General features: G+C 41.9%; 2 protein-coding genes and 1 non-coding gene across 4 annotated transcripts in view; 2 read left to right on the top strand and 1 right to left on the bottom strand.

Moving 5' to 3' along the window:
- Positions 1 to 952: 952 nt before the first annotated feature.
- SLC7A6OS (solute carrier family 7 member 6 opposite strand) lies at positions 953 to 7793 on the bottom strand. Its single transcript, XM_052656190.1, has 5 exons — positions 7137 to 7793; positions 6727 to 7008; positions 3142 to 3345; positions 2752 to 2866; positions 953 to 1741 (listed from the first exon to the last, which is right to left on the bottom strand). Exons 1-5 carry the CDS (start codon positions 7329 to 7331, stop codon positions 1611 to 1613), a joined length of 927 nt encoding a protein of 308 aa, XP_052512150.1. The 5' UTR covers positions 7332 to 7793; the 3' UTR covers positions 953 to 1610.
- The window catches only part of PRMT7 (protein arginine methyltransferase 7), a 39775-nt gene continuing 30131 nt past the window's right edge, over positions 7401 to 17044 (top strand). For both annotated transcript variants that reach the window (XM_052656183.1, XM_052656184.1), the window contains exons 1-3: positions 7401 to 7508; positions 10761 to 10938; positions 13834 to 13870. In XM_052656183.1, the coding sequence (XP_052512143.1) occupies positions 10844 to 10938; positions 13834 to 13870 (132 nt within the window). In that variant the 5' untranslated portion in view covers positions 7401 to 7508; positions 10761 to 10843. The remainder of the gene's footprint in view (positions 7509 to 10760; positions 10939 to 13833; positions 13871 to 17044) is intronic.
- LOC128064217 (small nucleolar RNA SNORA19) lies at positions 15908 to 16036 on the top strand. The gene has a single exon (XR_008200937.1). It is a non-coding gene; the product is annotated as a small nucleolar RNA SNORA19 (small nucleolar RNA).

Consider the following 17044-nt stretch of genomic DNA (forward strand, 5'->3'; position numbering starts at 1 on the left):
CCTTCTCATGGTGTGCTAATCCTTCTGTAGTGGGTAGTTTGTGAAGCTATCAACCCTTTAATATTGGCAAACTTTAATGTGTACATAAGAGCAGTGAGCACGTTATAATAGCAGAGTGGTTTTCAGTCCTTTGCTTCTGTGCCTGCAGAAGACTGAGATGACTGGTATTAAACCTGGAAGTTGTTGCCTGTTACTTGCAGCACTGAACTGCATCTTAGTGGATACTTAGGATAGGAAACCAAGTCTGTCTGTTGGTTTTATAACTGCAGGAGTAGGACAGAAGTGAATAACTTTAGGAGGTTTAACAACTTCATGTAGTTAAGAATATAGGCAAAGATAAACATAAAGTGAAATGGGTAGAGGTAGGATAAAAAAGTAGAAATGCTTAGGCAATCTTAGAATGGGCAGGAAGACATTTCCTTGTTTATCTTCCCTGTGAGAATGAGTCTGTGCCCCAGGGCAAGGGGGCACACCTTGAATTGAAGGTTCTGTGTACTGTTTCCCTAGACCTGTGCAACATGGTAGCTACCAGCCATAAAGAGCTAAAGTATTCAAAAAGAGCTAAAGTATTCAGTTCCTCCATTGCAATAATCACATTTCACATGCTCAACAGCCATATGTGGCTAATGGGTTCTACTGCACAGTGCAGATAGAGAACATATTCGTCATTACAGAATAAATGCCATCTTAGTCAGAGTTAAGGCATTTGTGGTTTGGAAAGGAGTAGGGACAGAGTTTGCTTACAAGAGATACCAGTTTTGGTAACAATATTGGTCCTTTTGACGGCAGTTTGTTTTCAGTGACTGCTGTGACTAGTTAAAACATTTCAGTGGAAAGCCAAGTTTAAAGCCACTTGCTTTAAGTCCTCGGTGTTTGAAACTTCTCACTCCCTTTTGGAAGATGTTAGGGGGAGCAGGGAATATGGCAGGAAAACATGTAAGACAGATTTTACTTGCTCCCAATGTTCAAAGCTTTTATTAAATACATTTATACATACCTTGTTCCTTGGCACCACTGCCGGAGGAAACAAGCAATCTTTACACATGTTATCAGAGTAGGAAGCAGGGAGGTAGGGATAGCTGTTTAAAACCTCACATCACAGGCAGATTCTACTTCCTTTCCTAATGGCCATTACTGTCCAGTCTGTGCCACTTCAAGGGACTCACTGCAGCCTTTCTAGAGTCCCTCTATCGAAAGAAACTGGCTTTTACTAGAGGCAGGTAACCTGGAAAAGCCCAGTCTTAGTGCTGATAAAATGAGACTCTCTTCCACTTAACTGGTTTCAGCGTAGGAGGAGATTGGGAATGCTGGGAAAATGCCTGGGCCAGGAAGCTTCGCTTTTATAGCATTTCCCCCCTGTGGACTGTAGGGTTGATTTTTTTTTTTAATTATTATTTTTTTTAGGGTTGATTTTTGATCAAGATAAACAGGCCCTACAGATAGTAGAAAGGACATTCGCTTAGTGCATGTTTTCCCTGTGGTGGAATGGTGCTGGTGGATATGCTTTTTCTTTCCCTATACTAGACTAGGAGGATGCTAACTACTGTGGTGGACCCTGCAGTCACAGATCCCCCAGGGGCTTGTAGAACCTCGTGGTTATCACAGGATCATCAGTCTGAATCGAGGTCATGGGGGCTGTCATAGTCAAACTCCTTCTGCACATCCAAAGGGTATTTGCTCCACATTGGTGGTCTGCCGTTGTCTCTTTCTTCTTCGCTGACGCTGCTGTAATTGTCAGAGCCTAGAATAAGATAATAGGAATGGGCTCTAATTGTATGGTTTTCTAAATGACCACAAAAGTCCCTTCCCTTCTCAAAAAAGTGTTTTGTATTATAAAATACTTGCTAGAATATAGAACAATTAAAAAAGCAATAAAATTCTTACCATGTAAACCAAGCTCTTTAACAATGGAGTGTTTCATCATTTCTCCCCTAAGTATGGGACTTTCTTTTTTTTATTATAACAGTTGTAGTCATATTGCACATCTAATTTTGTTCCCTGCCACTTCCCCAGTAGAATATTCCATAGTTGAATTGTTCCTCTGTTACCAAACACCAAGCAATTCAAGGGTGGTGCCAGCGCATCCTTCCTTTCTCTTCCCCGAGGTACCTAGCCTGTGTTGTTATATTTGTAAATGCACCAATTTACAAGTACCTGAGAAAACCCTGGGACTACTCCTACTGATGAATCTCTCTAGCACTTTATTCAGAGAAGGGAAAAGGACTGTTGGTAGGCAATGACAGAACTAAGGATTTGAACCCTGGCCTAACTGACATTATACCTCCAGCAGCCCCCATGGAAACACCGGTCCTTGCATCTCCTACCACTCCAACAGCTTGTGGTTGAGCTGCTGCTGCTGCTGCTAAGTTGCTTCAGTCGTGTCCGACTCTGTGTGACCCCATTGACGGCAGCCCACCAGGCTCCCCCGTCCCTGGGATTCTCCAGGCAAGAACACTGGAATGGGTTGCCATTTCCTTCTCCAATGCATGAAAGTGAAAAGTGAAAGTGAAGTCGCTCAGTCGCGTCTGACTCTTAGCGACCCTACGGACTGCAGCCCACCAGGCTCCTCAGTCCGTGGGATTTTCCAGGCGAGAGTACTGGAGTGGGGTGCCATTGTCTTCTCCAGTGGTTGAGCTAGTGGAGCTCAAATGGCAGAAAAGGAAAACCAGCTAAGATATACCTGCCAATCTTGCTCACACCTCAGTCCCAGATCCCATCAATCCCTCCCCAACCAGGGCTGCTATTACCTACCTCTGGAATCTTCGTCACTGTTCTCCTCCTCTGGGTACTCATTGCGCCAGTTATTCTCACTGTTTTCGTCATCTTCATCATCATAAATGTCCTCTGGTTGTTGGTCGTCATTCACCTGCACATCTCAACACAAATGTGAGTGTAAGTCAAAACCTCTAAAGGTATGCTCTGAGGGAAGCTATTAGCAGACCAACTTGGAGAGACATCATTTAAGGGTGATGTGTGAAAAAGAGAAAACGGAGCAGTCTGCTAGTGGCTATAGTAACCTCAGGCATTTATAATAATTTTTTCCTTTTAAGCAAGGGTAAGAACAATGATCATGAATACAACCTAGGGAGGCAAAGCAAGGGATTGGGTCATAAGCTTAGGCTGCTTCATGGGGCCCCTTACCAACTCCCACTCGTGGCTGTAGGGCTGCACAGAGAGGATGTTCTCAATCCATCTTGGAGTCGCCCTTTCCAAATAGTAAATGTCATACACAAAGTCGTCCTTTTGTTCCTTCTGATGCCCAGAACTTGGTCCATATTGAGAGACATTCAACCCCTCACGGATCAACTCTACACAGTTGCAGAGGATCACATCTGGGTCAGATTTCTGTAAAGTGAACAGCAGATGACACGTGCATAACCTAAAATATGGATGTCCCAAGAAGAAGAACCTAAGAGCTTGGTGAAGGAAGCCTTCCTGCAGTTCTATGTGGAATTCAAGATTCTTATCCCCATGGCCAACTAGTCTCTTTTCATTTATCTATGAAATAAAACAACAGTCTATAAAATTAACATGTAGTAGTACTTTTACAGGAGAAGCTTACAAGATAAGTGTCCTACTCTTCTGTGGGTTGACACAAGAGAGCCCACAGGAACACTAGAGGAAGGGGAGAGCCAGCACAAGTGGTTCATCTCAACCCAGGCTCTGCTTCTGCAGGGCTTCTCTGAGTTCCTTTGATATGATGTTCTCCCTTTGGAGATCCACAGGCCCCCTGCAGCACCCCTAGTTGACAATCAAATGGGTCTGTATTTTGTGTGACCACCTCTAGGGCCGTAAGGGCGTTTCTTGGACTAATACCTGGTGCCTAGTACCAGCCATCACCCACCACTAGCTTGCTCACACTGACATGCTGCTTTTGCTCACAAACTAGGAGGGGACTCGATAATCCTTTTTCTGATAGTTTGAGATGTACTGCCCCAGAACAGAACTTGCCCAGGTAAGATGTGCTCCAGTGGCAAGAGGCTGTGTTACCCAGGGTAGCATGGGTTAATTTGGAAACGAGAGGGACATGCTGCAAGTCACTCTTGACAGGTTCATCACTGAAAGTTGTACAGCTCAAACCAAACACCATATGGGGGGAAGAGGGTGTGTCCCATGGTCAAGGCAGATAGAGGGAGAGCAATGTTCTCATCTTTTACAAGCTAAACAGAATTAATTCTTCCTTGTTCCAAAGTTAAGAAGAACTAGACATGTCAGGTTTTGTGAAGACTCTTGACCAACCTCAAAGCTGTTTACAAGAAAAGTTCTGACTGTAACTCACAAGTCCACAGACCTCAGTTCAAATTATGCAGCCATTAAATATTAAAAAAAATTTACAGAAGTTAGCAAAACAAAAATGCTAGACATAGAAAATAAACCAGTTTTATTCCAGTTATCTTTGGGACGGGGGTAAAATGAATGCATTTTCTCCCACTTTATTTTTTGAGGCTACACCTGACCAGGGATTGAACCCACACCCCCTGCAGTAGAAGCAAGGAGCCTTAACACTGCACTGCTAAGGAAGTTACCTGCCCCTCCCTTTATTTTGCTTTCTTCATAAAAAAGAAAAATTTTAGATCTAGTCTATCTGTTTCTTTACCTATATTTTCAATTATGCTACATACTGTTGTTAAAGTATTTTTCCATCTTGCCAGTCCTCCTGGTTACCAATTTAATGGTCTAACCTGTTGTATATGTCAGTTTCTATACATAATCATTAGCTTACATACACAGCACTGTGATGAACATGTCATTTCTTGCATTTGAAAAATGGAGATAAGAGTACCTACCTTATATGGGTTTTGTGAGGATAAAATGAGTTAAAGTAAAAAAAAAAAAGAATCTAGCATAGTACTGGACACATTACTTAGTATACGAACAGCAGCTTTTGTTAATACCATAGCTATTTGCTTCTGTGGAATTATTTCCCTAGGATAAATCCTGGGGGTGAGATTGCTATTACTAATTTTAAAGTTTCTTTAGATTTTTGGATGGCTTTAGCGTGCAAACAATAAAAATAGTTTGAAAAATAGGCTCCAGTGTATTTTTAGGATGCCTGATATTACTGTAATGCATCAATTTTAAGCACTACAATCATGTACAGTTTTAATCAGAGCCTCGCCAACAGTGTTATCAGCAACCCTTTTCCCAGTCATCTAGTAAGCATAAAACCTCAAGTGTGCTTTCAGTTTAAATTTATGTTTTTTAATAATCTGCAAACATTTTTGATGGCTTTACAGTGTGTACTGCATTGTCGGGAAAACCTGTGTTCAGATCCTTCCTAGCTTATCTACTAATTTTTCTCAGATTATTTAATGGGCTATTTAACTGACTTGATTCCACTGAACATGGGTTCACTTTTAAAATGTGTTAACTTATGACACAGTGTGGAATTAGTTTTGGTAAAACAGATGACTACCATGTCCAGGTATACTAGTAATACAATTATACATTTTTTGCTTGATATATTTTGAATATAAATTTCATTTTGGGGGGCTTCCCTGGTGACTCAGTGGTAAAGAACCTGCCTGCATTGGCAGGCATGGGTTCAATCCCTGTTCTATGAAGATCACACATGCCTTGGAGTAACTAAGCCTGTGAGCCACAACTGCTGAGCTCGTGCTCTAGAGCCTGGGAGCTGCAACTTCTGAGTCCACGTGTTGCAACTACTGAAGGCCGTGTGCCCTAGAGCCTGTGCTCTGCAACAAGCCACCACAATGAGAAGATTGTGCACTGCAACTGGGGGGTGGCCCCCACTCACTGCAACGAGAGAAAAGCCCAGGCAGCAACAAAGACCCAACATAGCCAAAAACTGTTTTGTTTGTTTTTCATTTTTTAAACTTCAGAAACCATTAAAAGGAATGATATTTGAAAAATGTTTATTAAGAGAAGGCATACCTTATTGAGAATTTTCTATTTCTCTGATCTTATGGCATGTAGTTGACTTTGTTTTTTTGCAAGTGAGGTACTAATTTAGAAAATGTAATTAGTAGAAAGTAACACAATTAAATGTGAGGAAGACGTGCATTCTAATCCTAAATCTGCCTCAAACTTGGTATGCTACCCAGGCCTGGGCCTTTAATCTTTCTTTCATGAGTTTTCCCATCGGCTTTATTTTTACATTGGTCAAAATCTCCAGGGATTCCCCATCTCAGGGTGAAAGGCAAGGTGTCCTTTCAAGTACTGACTTGAAAGGATCTAGCAGATACCCTCTTTCAAAATTCCTTACTATCTTCTCCCAACTCACTGGGCTCCAGGCACATTGACCTTGCAAACACCAGACAAATTTGGCTTCTGGGTCTCTGCACTTACAGCTCCTCAGTATGGAATCCCTTTCCCCAAGACATCTGCAGTGCCTAGCCATCCACCTCCTTCAAGTCTTCACTCAAAAGTTATTTCAGTGAAAATGACACTGAAATAGGACCACGCTTTTCCTCTTTTCTTTGCCCCTTTTATGGCCCATATCACCATGTGATACTGAAATTATATGTTTGATGTTTCTCTTCCCCACCTGAATGCTGGGTCCTCATTGCTGTACCCACAGAAAAGAATCAAACCTGGCGCTGAGTAAATGTCGAATGGATAACCTAACCTGAAAATTGTGGCTATCAAGCTGGATGGATCATTCATCTCTGAAGTGAGGCCACGTGTACCCTCTTCAACTGTGTGCTGACTTTGGGCACTATTTGTCCAGAGAAGCCCAGAGCTCGACTCCGGGGCTGTACTCACTTTGCAGGAGATCGCGGCGGCGGCGGCGACCTCTGCATCCTCTTCGTGGACCAGGTCTAATAGCTGAAAGCTTGCGTCGTCGGCGGCTTTTGGGGTTCCTGACGCATCCTCGGACTCCAAGCTGTCCGAGGGAATTCCCGAGGATCGGTGGCTAGAGACTACTCTGTAGCGGCCTTCCTGTCGGATCTCCCGAGCAGAGGCGCGGAGATGATGGCGGATACGTTGCTGGCTGCCCTGGGACGGGCGCAGGGCGGCCCGCAGGAGCGGCTGGACTGGCTCCTCCTAGGGTGGGGGGAGAAGCAGAGGTGTGAGGCGGCATAAACAGGGGTTGGTGAAAGGGTCACGGATAAGGATGCAACCCAGCTGTACCCTAAGATCCCTTTCACAGCGGCTCCTTCCCGGCCCAATACCTGTGAGCGCACGGTGGCCACCAACTGGAAGATATTATTTTCTGCTGCTCTCTCCAGATCCTCTGGAGACGTCTTTGGAGTTTCCAATTCAACTGCGCTGGAGCGGAGGCGTTTACAAGCGAGGACCAAAGCCTCGGCGGGCTCTGCGCCGAGCTTCCGCTTCACCCGGAGGACAGCTGTACTTCCAGCCTCCATTGCGGCTGCCGTGAAGCATTGTGGGAATGTGTTGGGTGTGACGGAAAAGCTTTTCAGTTCCGCTTCCGGGCCCCGCCCCCGGCACACTCAGCGAGGTTAGGGAGGTCCTGGCTTCCCACGCCTGTCGCGGCAAGATGGCGGTGGCGCACGAAGTGAATGGAGCTGTTCCCGCGTCGGGTGAGACGCTGGACGGGTTGGGAAGGTGGGGTCGCGGTTGAAGGCTCGAATGCAGCCAGAAACGTACTCAGCCCACGGCCTCGGTCGTACTTGAACACTGAGGTACACACCTCTTCGGGACTCCGAAGGAACTTCTAGAGTCCTCATGGGGAGGCTCAGAGCTCCCGAACCGGCGGTAGTGCGGGTTTCTAGGGGGTCCCCGCCTCTGCCATTCAGTCGGGTAATTGCTTCTGGCTTGGCTTGTGACTGAGCACCTTCGCGGGGAATACCTGGCGTCTCCCTTCAGCGACAGAGACCCGCGCCTCAGTCTTTGGGAGCTTCGGCTATCGCACCTTGGCTGGTCCACGGTCCTCTGGTTCAAGGTCTTTCCCAGTCACAGTGTTCTCAGTAGTTGGAAACCAGTATGTTTACCACACATTGGTCAGAGAGTCCCTGTAAAAACGTACACCCACCGTTTGTTGTTCAGTCGCTCAGTCGTGTCCGACTCTTTGCGACACCCGCCGTAGATACTCCTTTGCTTAAAACCGTTGAGTGCATCTAGAACAAAATCAAAACACCTTTCCAAAGTCAGCATGGCACAACGGTTTGTAGAAGCCCACATGCCTAATCTCCCATCATTTTCTCTGTTGAAAGTGCTTCAGTCACTCAGACTTTTGTAACTCTGCACCTGATTCTTGACATTTTACGTCGTGTTCTTGGAAAAGTTGGGGTAAGGATTCCTGAAATATGAGCACTACACTATCATAGCTTTTAACCCGACTTACCTTTCAGGCCTCAACTTAGATACTGTTTTTCTCAGAAAGCTTTTCCATAACTTTGTTGTTCTCTTTCATAGCACCCTGTGCATTTCCTTTCTTGCCCTCAGGTAGTCTAATTATTTTATTTACTCTTTTTCCCTCATTAGAATCTATAAATTCTTGGAGGACAAGAACCTCCTTTCTCTTTATGGTAGTCCTCCAGTCCTAATACAGTACCTGGCATACAGAAGGTGCCTAGTAAATTTTGAGTGACTGAACCAGAGGTCTACTCTGAAATCTGACTAGTAAAGCAATTAAGGCTTGGCAGTTGATTTCCATCCCCTCCTCGTAAATAACCATGTGATTACACAGCTCTTGGAGAATGAGGAGGAGATTAGAGTATCCTTATCCTGACTCTAGACTGTGGGCTACTTCTGGGAGAGAGGACAAGTCATAGTAATACATGAGGGGATTCATGTGTGGAAGATATGTAGTGTTCACCCAGAGAGGTTACAGGACATAGTTTCTGTCCTCAAGCATTTATTTAGATTTATATAAAACCAGTGACTTCTTTACAGTTCTGAAAAGACACTGTGGTCCTAGTTACAGCCTCTGCAACATCATAGATAAAAAGAGAATTCCGTAAATTACAGTACTTTATTTCCCCTTAGCCTTTAAGTGACTTCACGATTGATTACCCATGGACCAGAGGATAAGGGTTTTAGGAGTCTCCACAATATGGACCCCATCAACGTGTTTGACTTCTTATTCAATGGAACTTCAGGTTAATTTATTAAAGGTTCATTGTGCATGATTTTTTAAGCCTATCTAATCTGGTGAAGTACTTTCTCCCTTCCCCCGTCTAAATCCTACCCATCTTTTAAACTTCTTTCTACTACAGCATTTGTTGGAAATGTTTTCTAAAGCATATTACAGATTATGGTAGTTCTAGATACTCTCCCTTTTAATGACATTAGCTTATGAGATATGCAGAGCTGATTCTAGTAGTGCTTTTCAAGCTGTAGGTTGAAACCCTTTGGTGAGTTATTAAAACAATTTAGTGGATTATGACCTGCATGACAAATAAAAATTAAATATAGTGGACTATATCAGAGGGTCTTGCCTACATGAAGACTAAGTAATGGTTTTGTGAAACTTTATATTGCGTGTGTGTGTTGTGTCTCAAGGTAAAATATATTTCTTACTGGGTTGTCAGAAAGCTTGATAACCACTAAATTAGAGAGTAGATATACTAAAGTAGAGTTTTGCTGAAGGACTAATTGACTACTTTCAACCAGGCTAGTGACTGAGTCTTTTCAGAAAAGATTGTTCCCCATCCTCTAGTATAAAAATTCAGTTTACTTAGTTTAAATGACTTCAGAAGAAAGTCAGTAACTCTGGCCAGTAAAATGCCTTACAAGTGTTTAGGGTCTTGCGGAGTAGGCATTCTTTCTAATGTTTACAGATGATGGATCAGTGCTTATCAAGGAGTGAAGGAAAGTGTGGAACACTTGCTGTTTTTTGAATAGTAAGACGGAGGGCACTGTGAGAGGCCATGTCTGCTAAGAAGTACCTTCAGACTTTGAGCTGTGGTATTTCTCTTAGAAATAGATCTTTGGCGGGAAACAGGCCATATAAGACATTTATCTGGTGACATTTCATTTATTCGAAGCCTTTTATTTTAGATGAAGAAAGTTAAAATTGCTTTTAAAATTCAATACTGAGTAGATAAGAAGTAATTGACATAACAGTAATATAATAATATAACATAATAGTGACGCACTAAGAATGGCAGTATAATTACAAAAAGGACAATTACTATTACTGGCCTTTGTGGATTCCATCCTTTTCCCTTCATTCCTATAGGTAACCACTGTCATCATTCCCTGTTACGCTTTTGGTGTGATCCCTGACGACTATATTTTCTGTTGCGTAATTATGAATTTCATGTGAATACAATTGTATATACTCTGTGGTTTGCTTATTCTTTGGCTTGGTGTTATATTTTGAGGATTGTTCATGTTTGAATATTAGCTGTGATTTATTTGCTCAGGTGAGGTTTACTTAGGTGATTTGAATTACTATTTCTTTGCATATTTCCTTAAACTAAATGTTTACTATTCTAAGACAGTATTGCTGACACTCCTTTACCACCACCTCAGTCTCTTTGTGTTCTCCCTTCTCCTTCTAGCCCTTTCTTCTGCTTTATTTCTCTTCTCACCTGCCTTCACCTGAGGCTGTACTCAGGTGCAACTCTCAGGCTCATTTGACCCCATTGAAACCATGGAGGCCTGCTGAAGTTTCCAGATAGCTTTCTGAATTTTTGTCTTAATGATTTTTGATGTTGTGTGCTGAATATAAAACTAAGTAACTCTTGATGGGAAGATCGAAATTCTGATGAACAAATATTTTCAGTGTCTTGACATTTTCATCCATTTCATGAGTTCTTTTTTTTTCCCCCCTTGTCTTAAAAATTCATTTTCCTCTATATTTTGGGGCATTATGATTTGAATAGATTTCTGATGATCAGACTTGTCTACAAGAAGTCAGCTAGCAAGGCTGCTTTTCTCTGCTAAAGCTGAGAAGCTGATTGACATCATGAAAGTCTTCTGCGGGCGGGCCAATCCGACCACAGGATCTGTGGAGTGGCTGGAGGAGGATGAGCATTATGACTACCACCAGGAGATTGCAAGGTAACGGGTTTTTTTTTGTTTTTTTCCCCGCAGTTCACTGTAGCTGGGTAGGGCCATTGATCTCAAAGCAGATGCCTTGGAATCCAGTCTGAGTGGGGAATAGATTGTCACCAAGTGCTGCTGACGGGGGCAGTGTTGCTCACCAGCAGGTCTGCTCAGCCGGTTAGGTATGTGTGGGAGTTCCACAAAGTCATATCTGTGTGGAGAGTCAGATGTTGTGTAGCAGCCATAGCAGAGCCCCAAAGGATTTGTCTAGTGGACCAAAGAGGACCCAGGGTTCAGTAGTAGTAACAGCAATAGACGAGCTTATGAAATTTAATTATTGTGTCATGAAATGATGACACATTTATCATATGGTTAAGTTCTCTTTAATGGAAAACGTGGGGGAAAGTGAATTTTTTTTTTTCCTTTGGAGGGATATTTAAAAGTATGTCAGTGAGTTACTGTTATTAAGCAATCATTAAGTGTATACAACACTGTGTGAAGACTGTGAATATCAAAATGAAGAAGATGAGGTTCTGATTCTCAAAGAACATGCAGATTTGTGGAAGAGACAGATACATAAAAAATTATGACACCATGACATGAAGGTCAGTGGAAATGGGCACAAAAGTTCATGGAAGCATCAAGAACCAGCTGTGCTGGGAGAGTGATAATTTGAATGATTTCCCAAATCTAAAGAGAGGGTGATTGCTTTCCAGGCAGCAGGGATTATGTGCAGACTTGCAGATGAGCTAGTTTGGGGAATGACTAGCAGGTCAGTGTGACTGGAGTATGGTGCAAAAGTAGCGCTGTGGTGAGGGAGGCTGCTGAAAAGATAGGTGGGGTCATGTTGTAGTTGGTGGGAGCAAAATGCTCTAAGAGGAGCACGGTTGTCTTAAGTTCTAGCTTTGCCACTTAAGTCTGTGACATCAGCCAAGCTTCTAAACTTCTCTGAGCCTTGAAGTAGTAATATATGCCCCGTGTACAGTATAACAGTACATGCCTCAGTATAATAACATTTATCCCATAGTATGATACCCTTTTCTTACCATCATTTGATGATTGAATGAAGTACAATGTTTGGTACAGAATAAGAGCTCAAACACATTACTTTCTAAGTATTTTGGATGTTATTTTCTGAGTGATTGAGATGTTAAATAGGGAAGAAAATAGATGAGGTTGCATTTTGGAACATTCCCTGAGAGCAGTGTGGCAAGAGTGTTGGAGGGAGCAAACAACTTCTGGGCATTTGGATAGATGTTGCAGCCCCATGGCTGAGATAGCAGAGGTGGAGAGAGGAGGAGAAAGCTTTGAGGGAGCCTAAGTTTGGTAACTCTTGGGTGCAGTGATGGAAAGAGAGAAAAAATTGAAGAAGCACCAAGATTTCTGATTTGTACTACTACTGAACCCTGGGTCCTCTTTGGTCCACTAGACAAATCCTTTGGGGCTCTGCTATGGCTGCTACACAACATCTGACTCTCCACACAGATATGACTTTGTGGAACTCCCACACATACCTAACAGTTCCATCACAAGGAGAACACAGGAGGAATGAATGTTGTTGGGAGATAAAGATTAGTATCGGGTTTGACCATCCAGATGGAAATGCCAGTGGGCACATAAATTATGGATCTGGACAGTTTGCAGTTATTAGTGAGAGTTGAAGCTGGAAGAGATTGCAGGCTTTCAGAGATCGTGTGGGATGAGAAAGGTAGAGGGTTGAAGAAAGAATCCTGGAATATCTGGTGAGGCAAGACAACCAGCAGGGGATGGCTAGAGAGTAGAAAGGAAGAGAACGTTTCAGAAAGGGGAATGTCCAGCAGGGTCAGAGAAATCCTAGCTGTTAAGTGATGGGAATGAGCTGGTGGTGCTTAGGGACAGTGATGTCAGTGGAGTGGGAGGAGTGGATGGCTGATGAGGCAGGGAAGATCGGGTGTGAAAATGTCCCTTTTGCGGTGAAGGAAAGTAGAAAGGACCAGATTTCAACTAAACACTCATAGGTAGGTTCACATGTTAAAAACCTTGGTATGTCATTTAAAAAAAGAAGCAGCAGAACTGTTTGTTTTTGGTGCAGTGCTCCTCAGAATGTGGAGTAGGAAATGCCTGTGTCACAGTTGTCTGGAGCACCAGTTCAAGTGCAGATTTCCAAACTCCAGCTCCATCTTCTGGATCAGAAGTTCTTTGCATTGTGGGAAGCCACATGTAAAAAAAAAAAAAAACACCTCTCCATTAATTCTGATGTTGATTGGAAGCTGGAGGCCCCCTCTTTCGTGAGAGTGCCTTAATTCTCACCTGGAACTCTCAGAAAGCATCTGTGGGCTGAATCTGCTGAGTTCTGGGGATTATCCTAACCCTGCCAGAGATTTTTCAGATTTCTATATTACTATGGTAGAACATACAGATAAGCAGCCCTCTTCTCTGTAGTTTGATGAGCTCTTATTAGTTGTCCCTGATAACATAAGGGAAAGTGCCTTCACATACACAGCAGGCATATAGATTCTCTTTCCCGGATTGTTCTCCTCAGTGTTCCTTCCGTCTTTGGTTATCCCTGTATACAAATGTATGTAAGACTATGTGAAGTGTTAGACACATCTGAGTTGTTCCTGAGGAAAAAAATTAGATGATGTTTATAACATGATCAGTATGCTAGGACTGTGGAATTACTGTGACAGGGCCAACTATCACAGGAGTTTCAATCCAAGATTCTTTACTAAAAATAAAAATGTTTCTCTAAGATTTTTTTTCCTGCAGTATGAGAGAATGACAGCTTATAGCTCTGTTAAAATAGTTTAAAATGGACCAGATGTTTGTTCTATCTGATGTACGAATGCATTTATGTATGTGAATATTCTCATACATTGATGTTTATCATTATTAGCTGAGGTTTCTAACCTGTCTTTTTATTTTTTTTAGGTCATCCTATGCTGATATGTTGCATGACAAAGATAGGGTAAGTGTAAAAGGAAACTGTTATTTATTTATTTATCTTTTTGAAACTGTTATCTTGAAGTAGTGTTTGAAACCTTCCACTATGTGGTTAAAAACTGCCCCCAGAGCCACGCTGTTAGAATGATGCAGAGAGGCAGCAGTAGGGTGCACTGCTTAGGAAAGCAGGAGTCTGGGTCCTTCTTGCTCGTCTGTTACTGACTTGAGCATGACCTTGGAGAAAACATGAGACCTCTGCAGACCTCACTTATTAGAATTTATAATGAGTGGGCCACACTAGCTGATTTCCATGATCTCTGGATAAAAAATACAGTTTTACTTGGAATGTTTACTTTGTAATTTTAAAATAGAATCTCTAGAGGTCACTGCAGACTGTATTTTGTAAAGTATATTTGGCTTTCACTGCAGAATTACATTTCAGCTTTTCTCCTTCGTTTTTGTTTCATCTGAGTTCTCTTTGTTTGAATTATGTTACAGTTCTGATCTTATCATGGTTAGCAACCCAGGATTTCCTGGTCTCCCAGAGTGCTTAGCTAGTCAGCCTCATCCAGATCGTTCAGAAATTGGGAGGCTTGAAGGAGAGGGATGTAGGGCCAGGCTTAAAAACTGAGCAGTGCTTGGCAGAAGGATCAGGGCACATGGTAGGTCTGGTCATGAGGCTGTGTCGGTGGCAGTGTCTCTTTCACCCAGCTTGGATTAACTGCCTGCTTCTTGGCAACACTGTGACAGAAGGGCCTCCTTACGCACCATTAGTGTTCAGACTACACCACAGGGGCTAGGTGCCTCCCTCATTTTTGTCAAATACCTGAGTGCCTTTGCTGATCTGCTGAGGAATTACAGAATGGGGAACAAACATTGTTGGCTTTTGACTAATCTTCTGTAGTTTAATATTCTTGACTTCTTGTTGGACTCATGGGCCTGTGAGCCTCTCTGATTTTTAGTGTTGTCTCCAGAGAGGGTCCTTTTTGACCCAGCTTCCAGAGGATTTGGACAAATGGCATTGTCATCCATCCGGTCAGCCAAGCCAGAAAGATGATGTCTTTCCCTTATCTAAGCCTGTAGTTGATTGACCGCCAAATTCCATTGTTCTTTCAACCCCACTGCCTGTGCAGCCCTCATTGACTGGTGTCAGCCCCTCTTTTCCTTCCTCTGTACAGCAGCCCTAAAACCCTTCAGTGTCCTCCCTCTTGCTGCCTTCGAGGTAAACTTCAAATTCCTTGATGGAATATTCCTGAGTCTTCATTATTTAACTCTTAACTTCTATTCTCCCCTTCCCAGTTCTACACATGAGGAAATGGAGTCAGAAGTTGCTGGTTAGTGACAGTCAAGAAAAACATGTTTCTCTGTACTTTTGTATGGTTCCTTACATTTTGTTGTTGTTTTAAAACACTTCTATTATCCCATAAAATCAGTCCTGGTACTCAACCTTCTGGTTACTCCCCCTCCCACAAGGCAACCACTGATAGATTTTCTGTCTGTATAGTTTTTGCCTTTTTTGGAAATTTCATCGAAATGAAATCATATAATATGTAGTCTATGTGTCTTTTTTCCTTCATTTATCATTTGAGGGTCATTCATGTTGAGTGTGTTAGTATCCATTGCTTTGTATTGCTGAGTAATACTCCATTATATGGATATACTGTATTTTGTCCATTTACCAATTGATAGACATTTGGATTGTTTCCAGTTTTTGGCTGTTTGGAATAGTCCTGCTTTGAACATTCACATATAAGTCTTTGTGTGGACATGTTTTCATTTCTTTCATATAAATATATCAGTACATACATATGGGTCTATATGTTGAGTGTACATTATTTAGCTTTGTAGTTTTAATATATTTGGAAGGCAAATAAGCACATGAAATGATTTTTTCTAATGACTAATAGTGTCAAACATCATTTTATGTGCTGATTTGCCATCCAAATGTCATCTTTAGTGTAGTCTAGGATTATGAACTCACATAGGACTCTGGATACTGCCAGTTGTCTTTTAAGAGGCTCCAGTAGTAGCTTCAAAGTTGGATAATTAAAAAGTGAGAGCTGTGCACATTTCATTGTCTTTTTTCTTTATGTCAGGAGAAAAGATATTTCTGATGTGCTAAATAAACATGTGGAGGTAAATTAGCAGCATGACTAATTTAGTCATTGCTGTCAGTCACCTTCAGACAACAGTCAATAACTTCCAAGTTACATTTGGTATTTTTTTGCGTTGTGTGATGGTTTTGTATGTTAAGAAAATTGAAAAAGTATTGCAGGTGTTTTAGTATTTGTTGTATAGAAAATATAACTTTTTTAAATTAAAAAAATTTTAAAAGTGATAGCTCATTTAATGGATGCTATTTATTTGGCACGTCTCCCAACCCTTGTTTTCCTGTTGAGGATGCTGCTGATGAGGGTTCTCAGGTGATCAGCTCACAGATTGAACTGAAGCTCCTGAACCAGCTCTTAGACCTGCTCTCTTTCCATTACCTGACAGCCACAGCTACAGAGAGAAATCTGCACCCTCCTGCTTTTTGTGGAGATAGTATATTTGATGTTCATTTTCCTAGTTCAACAATTCTGTCAGTTGCCATCCTGATTTTTTTTTTTAACTTTTTTTCTTTCTTCACCATAAAAAGCACATAACGTAAAATGCCATACTGATTTTATCCAAGACAAAAATGTAATTACTTTAGGAGTCAAATATTTCTGTGAGGCTTATTGTGAAAAATAACAGTCCCCTGGTATATCATTTCCCCCAGACAGAACATTTTTATGCTTATACTCAGAGGCAACCTCCTTTCTTCTCTTTGAGCTGTTTGTTTTATGTTTACTTCCAGACCTAAATAACTATTATCTATTGACTTCCCCACTGTAAGAGCTAAGAATTTGATATTCTTTCAGCTCCTCCTTCCCACTCATTCTCCTTTCCTCCCAGCACAGTTATAATTTTTGCAAAATTAATATTCAGTGTTTCAGTAGGCAAATCACTTAAATCTTTATGCCTCTGTTTTCTCATCTGTAAAATAGGGATAAGAATAATACCTCCTTTTGTGATGAGGTAAACGCTTATATAAACGTGTGTTAGTTAAAATCATGTTGACTATTATTAGGCATGTGTAAACACTGTTCACAGTTGAGCTATGTGATAATTTTGATTGCTTTTCCTTTCTTGCATTATTCTTTGTTAATAATTAACT

The sequence above is a fragment of the Budorcas taxicolor genome, chromosome 18 (genome assembly GCF_023091745.1).
Source record: "Budorcas taxicolor isolate Tak-1 chromosome 18, Takin1.1, whole genome shotgun sequence".
Classification (NCBI taxonomy): Eukaryota; Metazoa; Chordata; class Mammalia; order Artiodactyla; family Bovidae; genus Budorcas; species Budorcas taxicolor.

Bases quoted from the DNA above. Each gene is read 5' to 3' on its own strand.
- SLC7A6OS (XM_052656190.1), bottom strand. From the start codon at position 7,331: ATGGAGGCTGGAAGTACAGCTGTCCTCCGGGTGAAGCGGAAGCTCGGC. The intron at 7,009-7,136 runs GTATTGGGCCGG...CCCCCACCCTAG, and splicing joins TGGCCACCGTGCGCTCACAG to GAGGAGCCAGTCCAGCCGCT. The intron at 3,346-6,726 runs GTGAGTACAGCC...TTCACTTTACAG, and splicing joins CCGCCGCGATCTCCTGCAAA to AAATCTGACCCAGATGTGAT.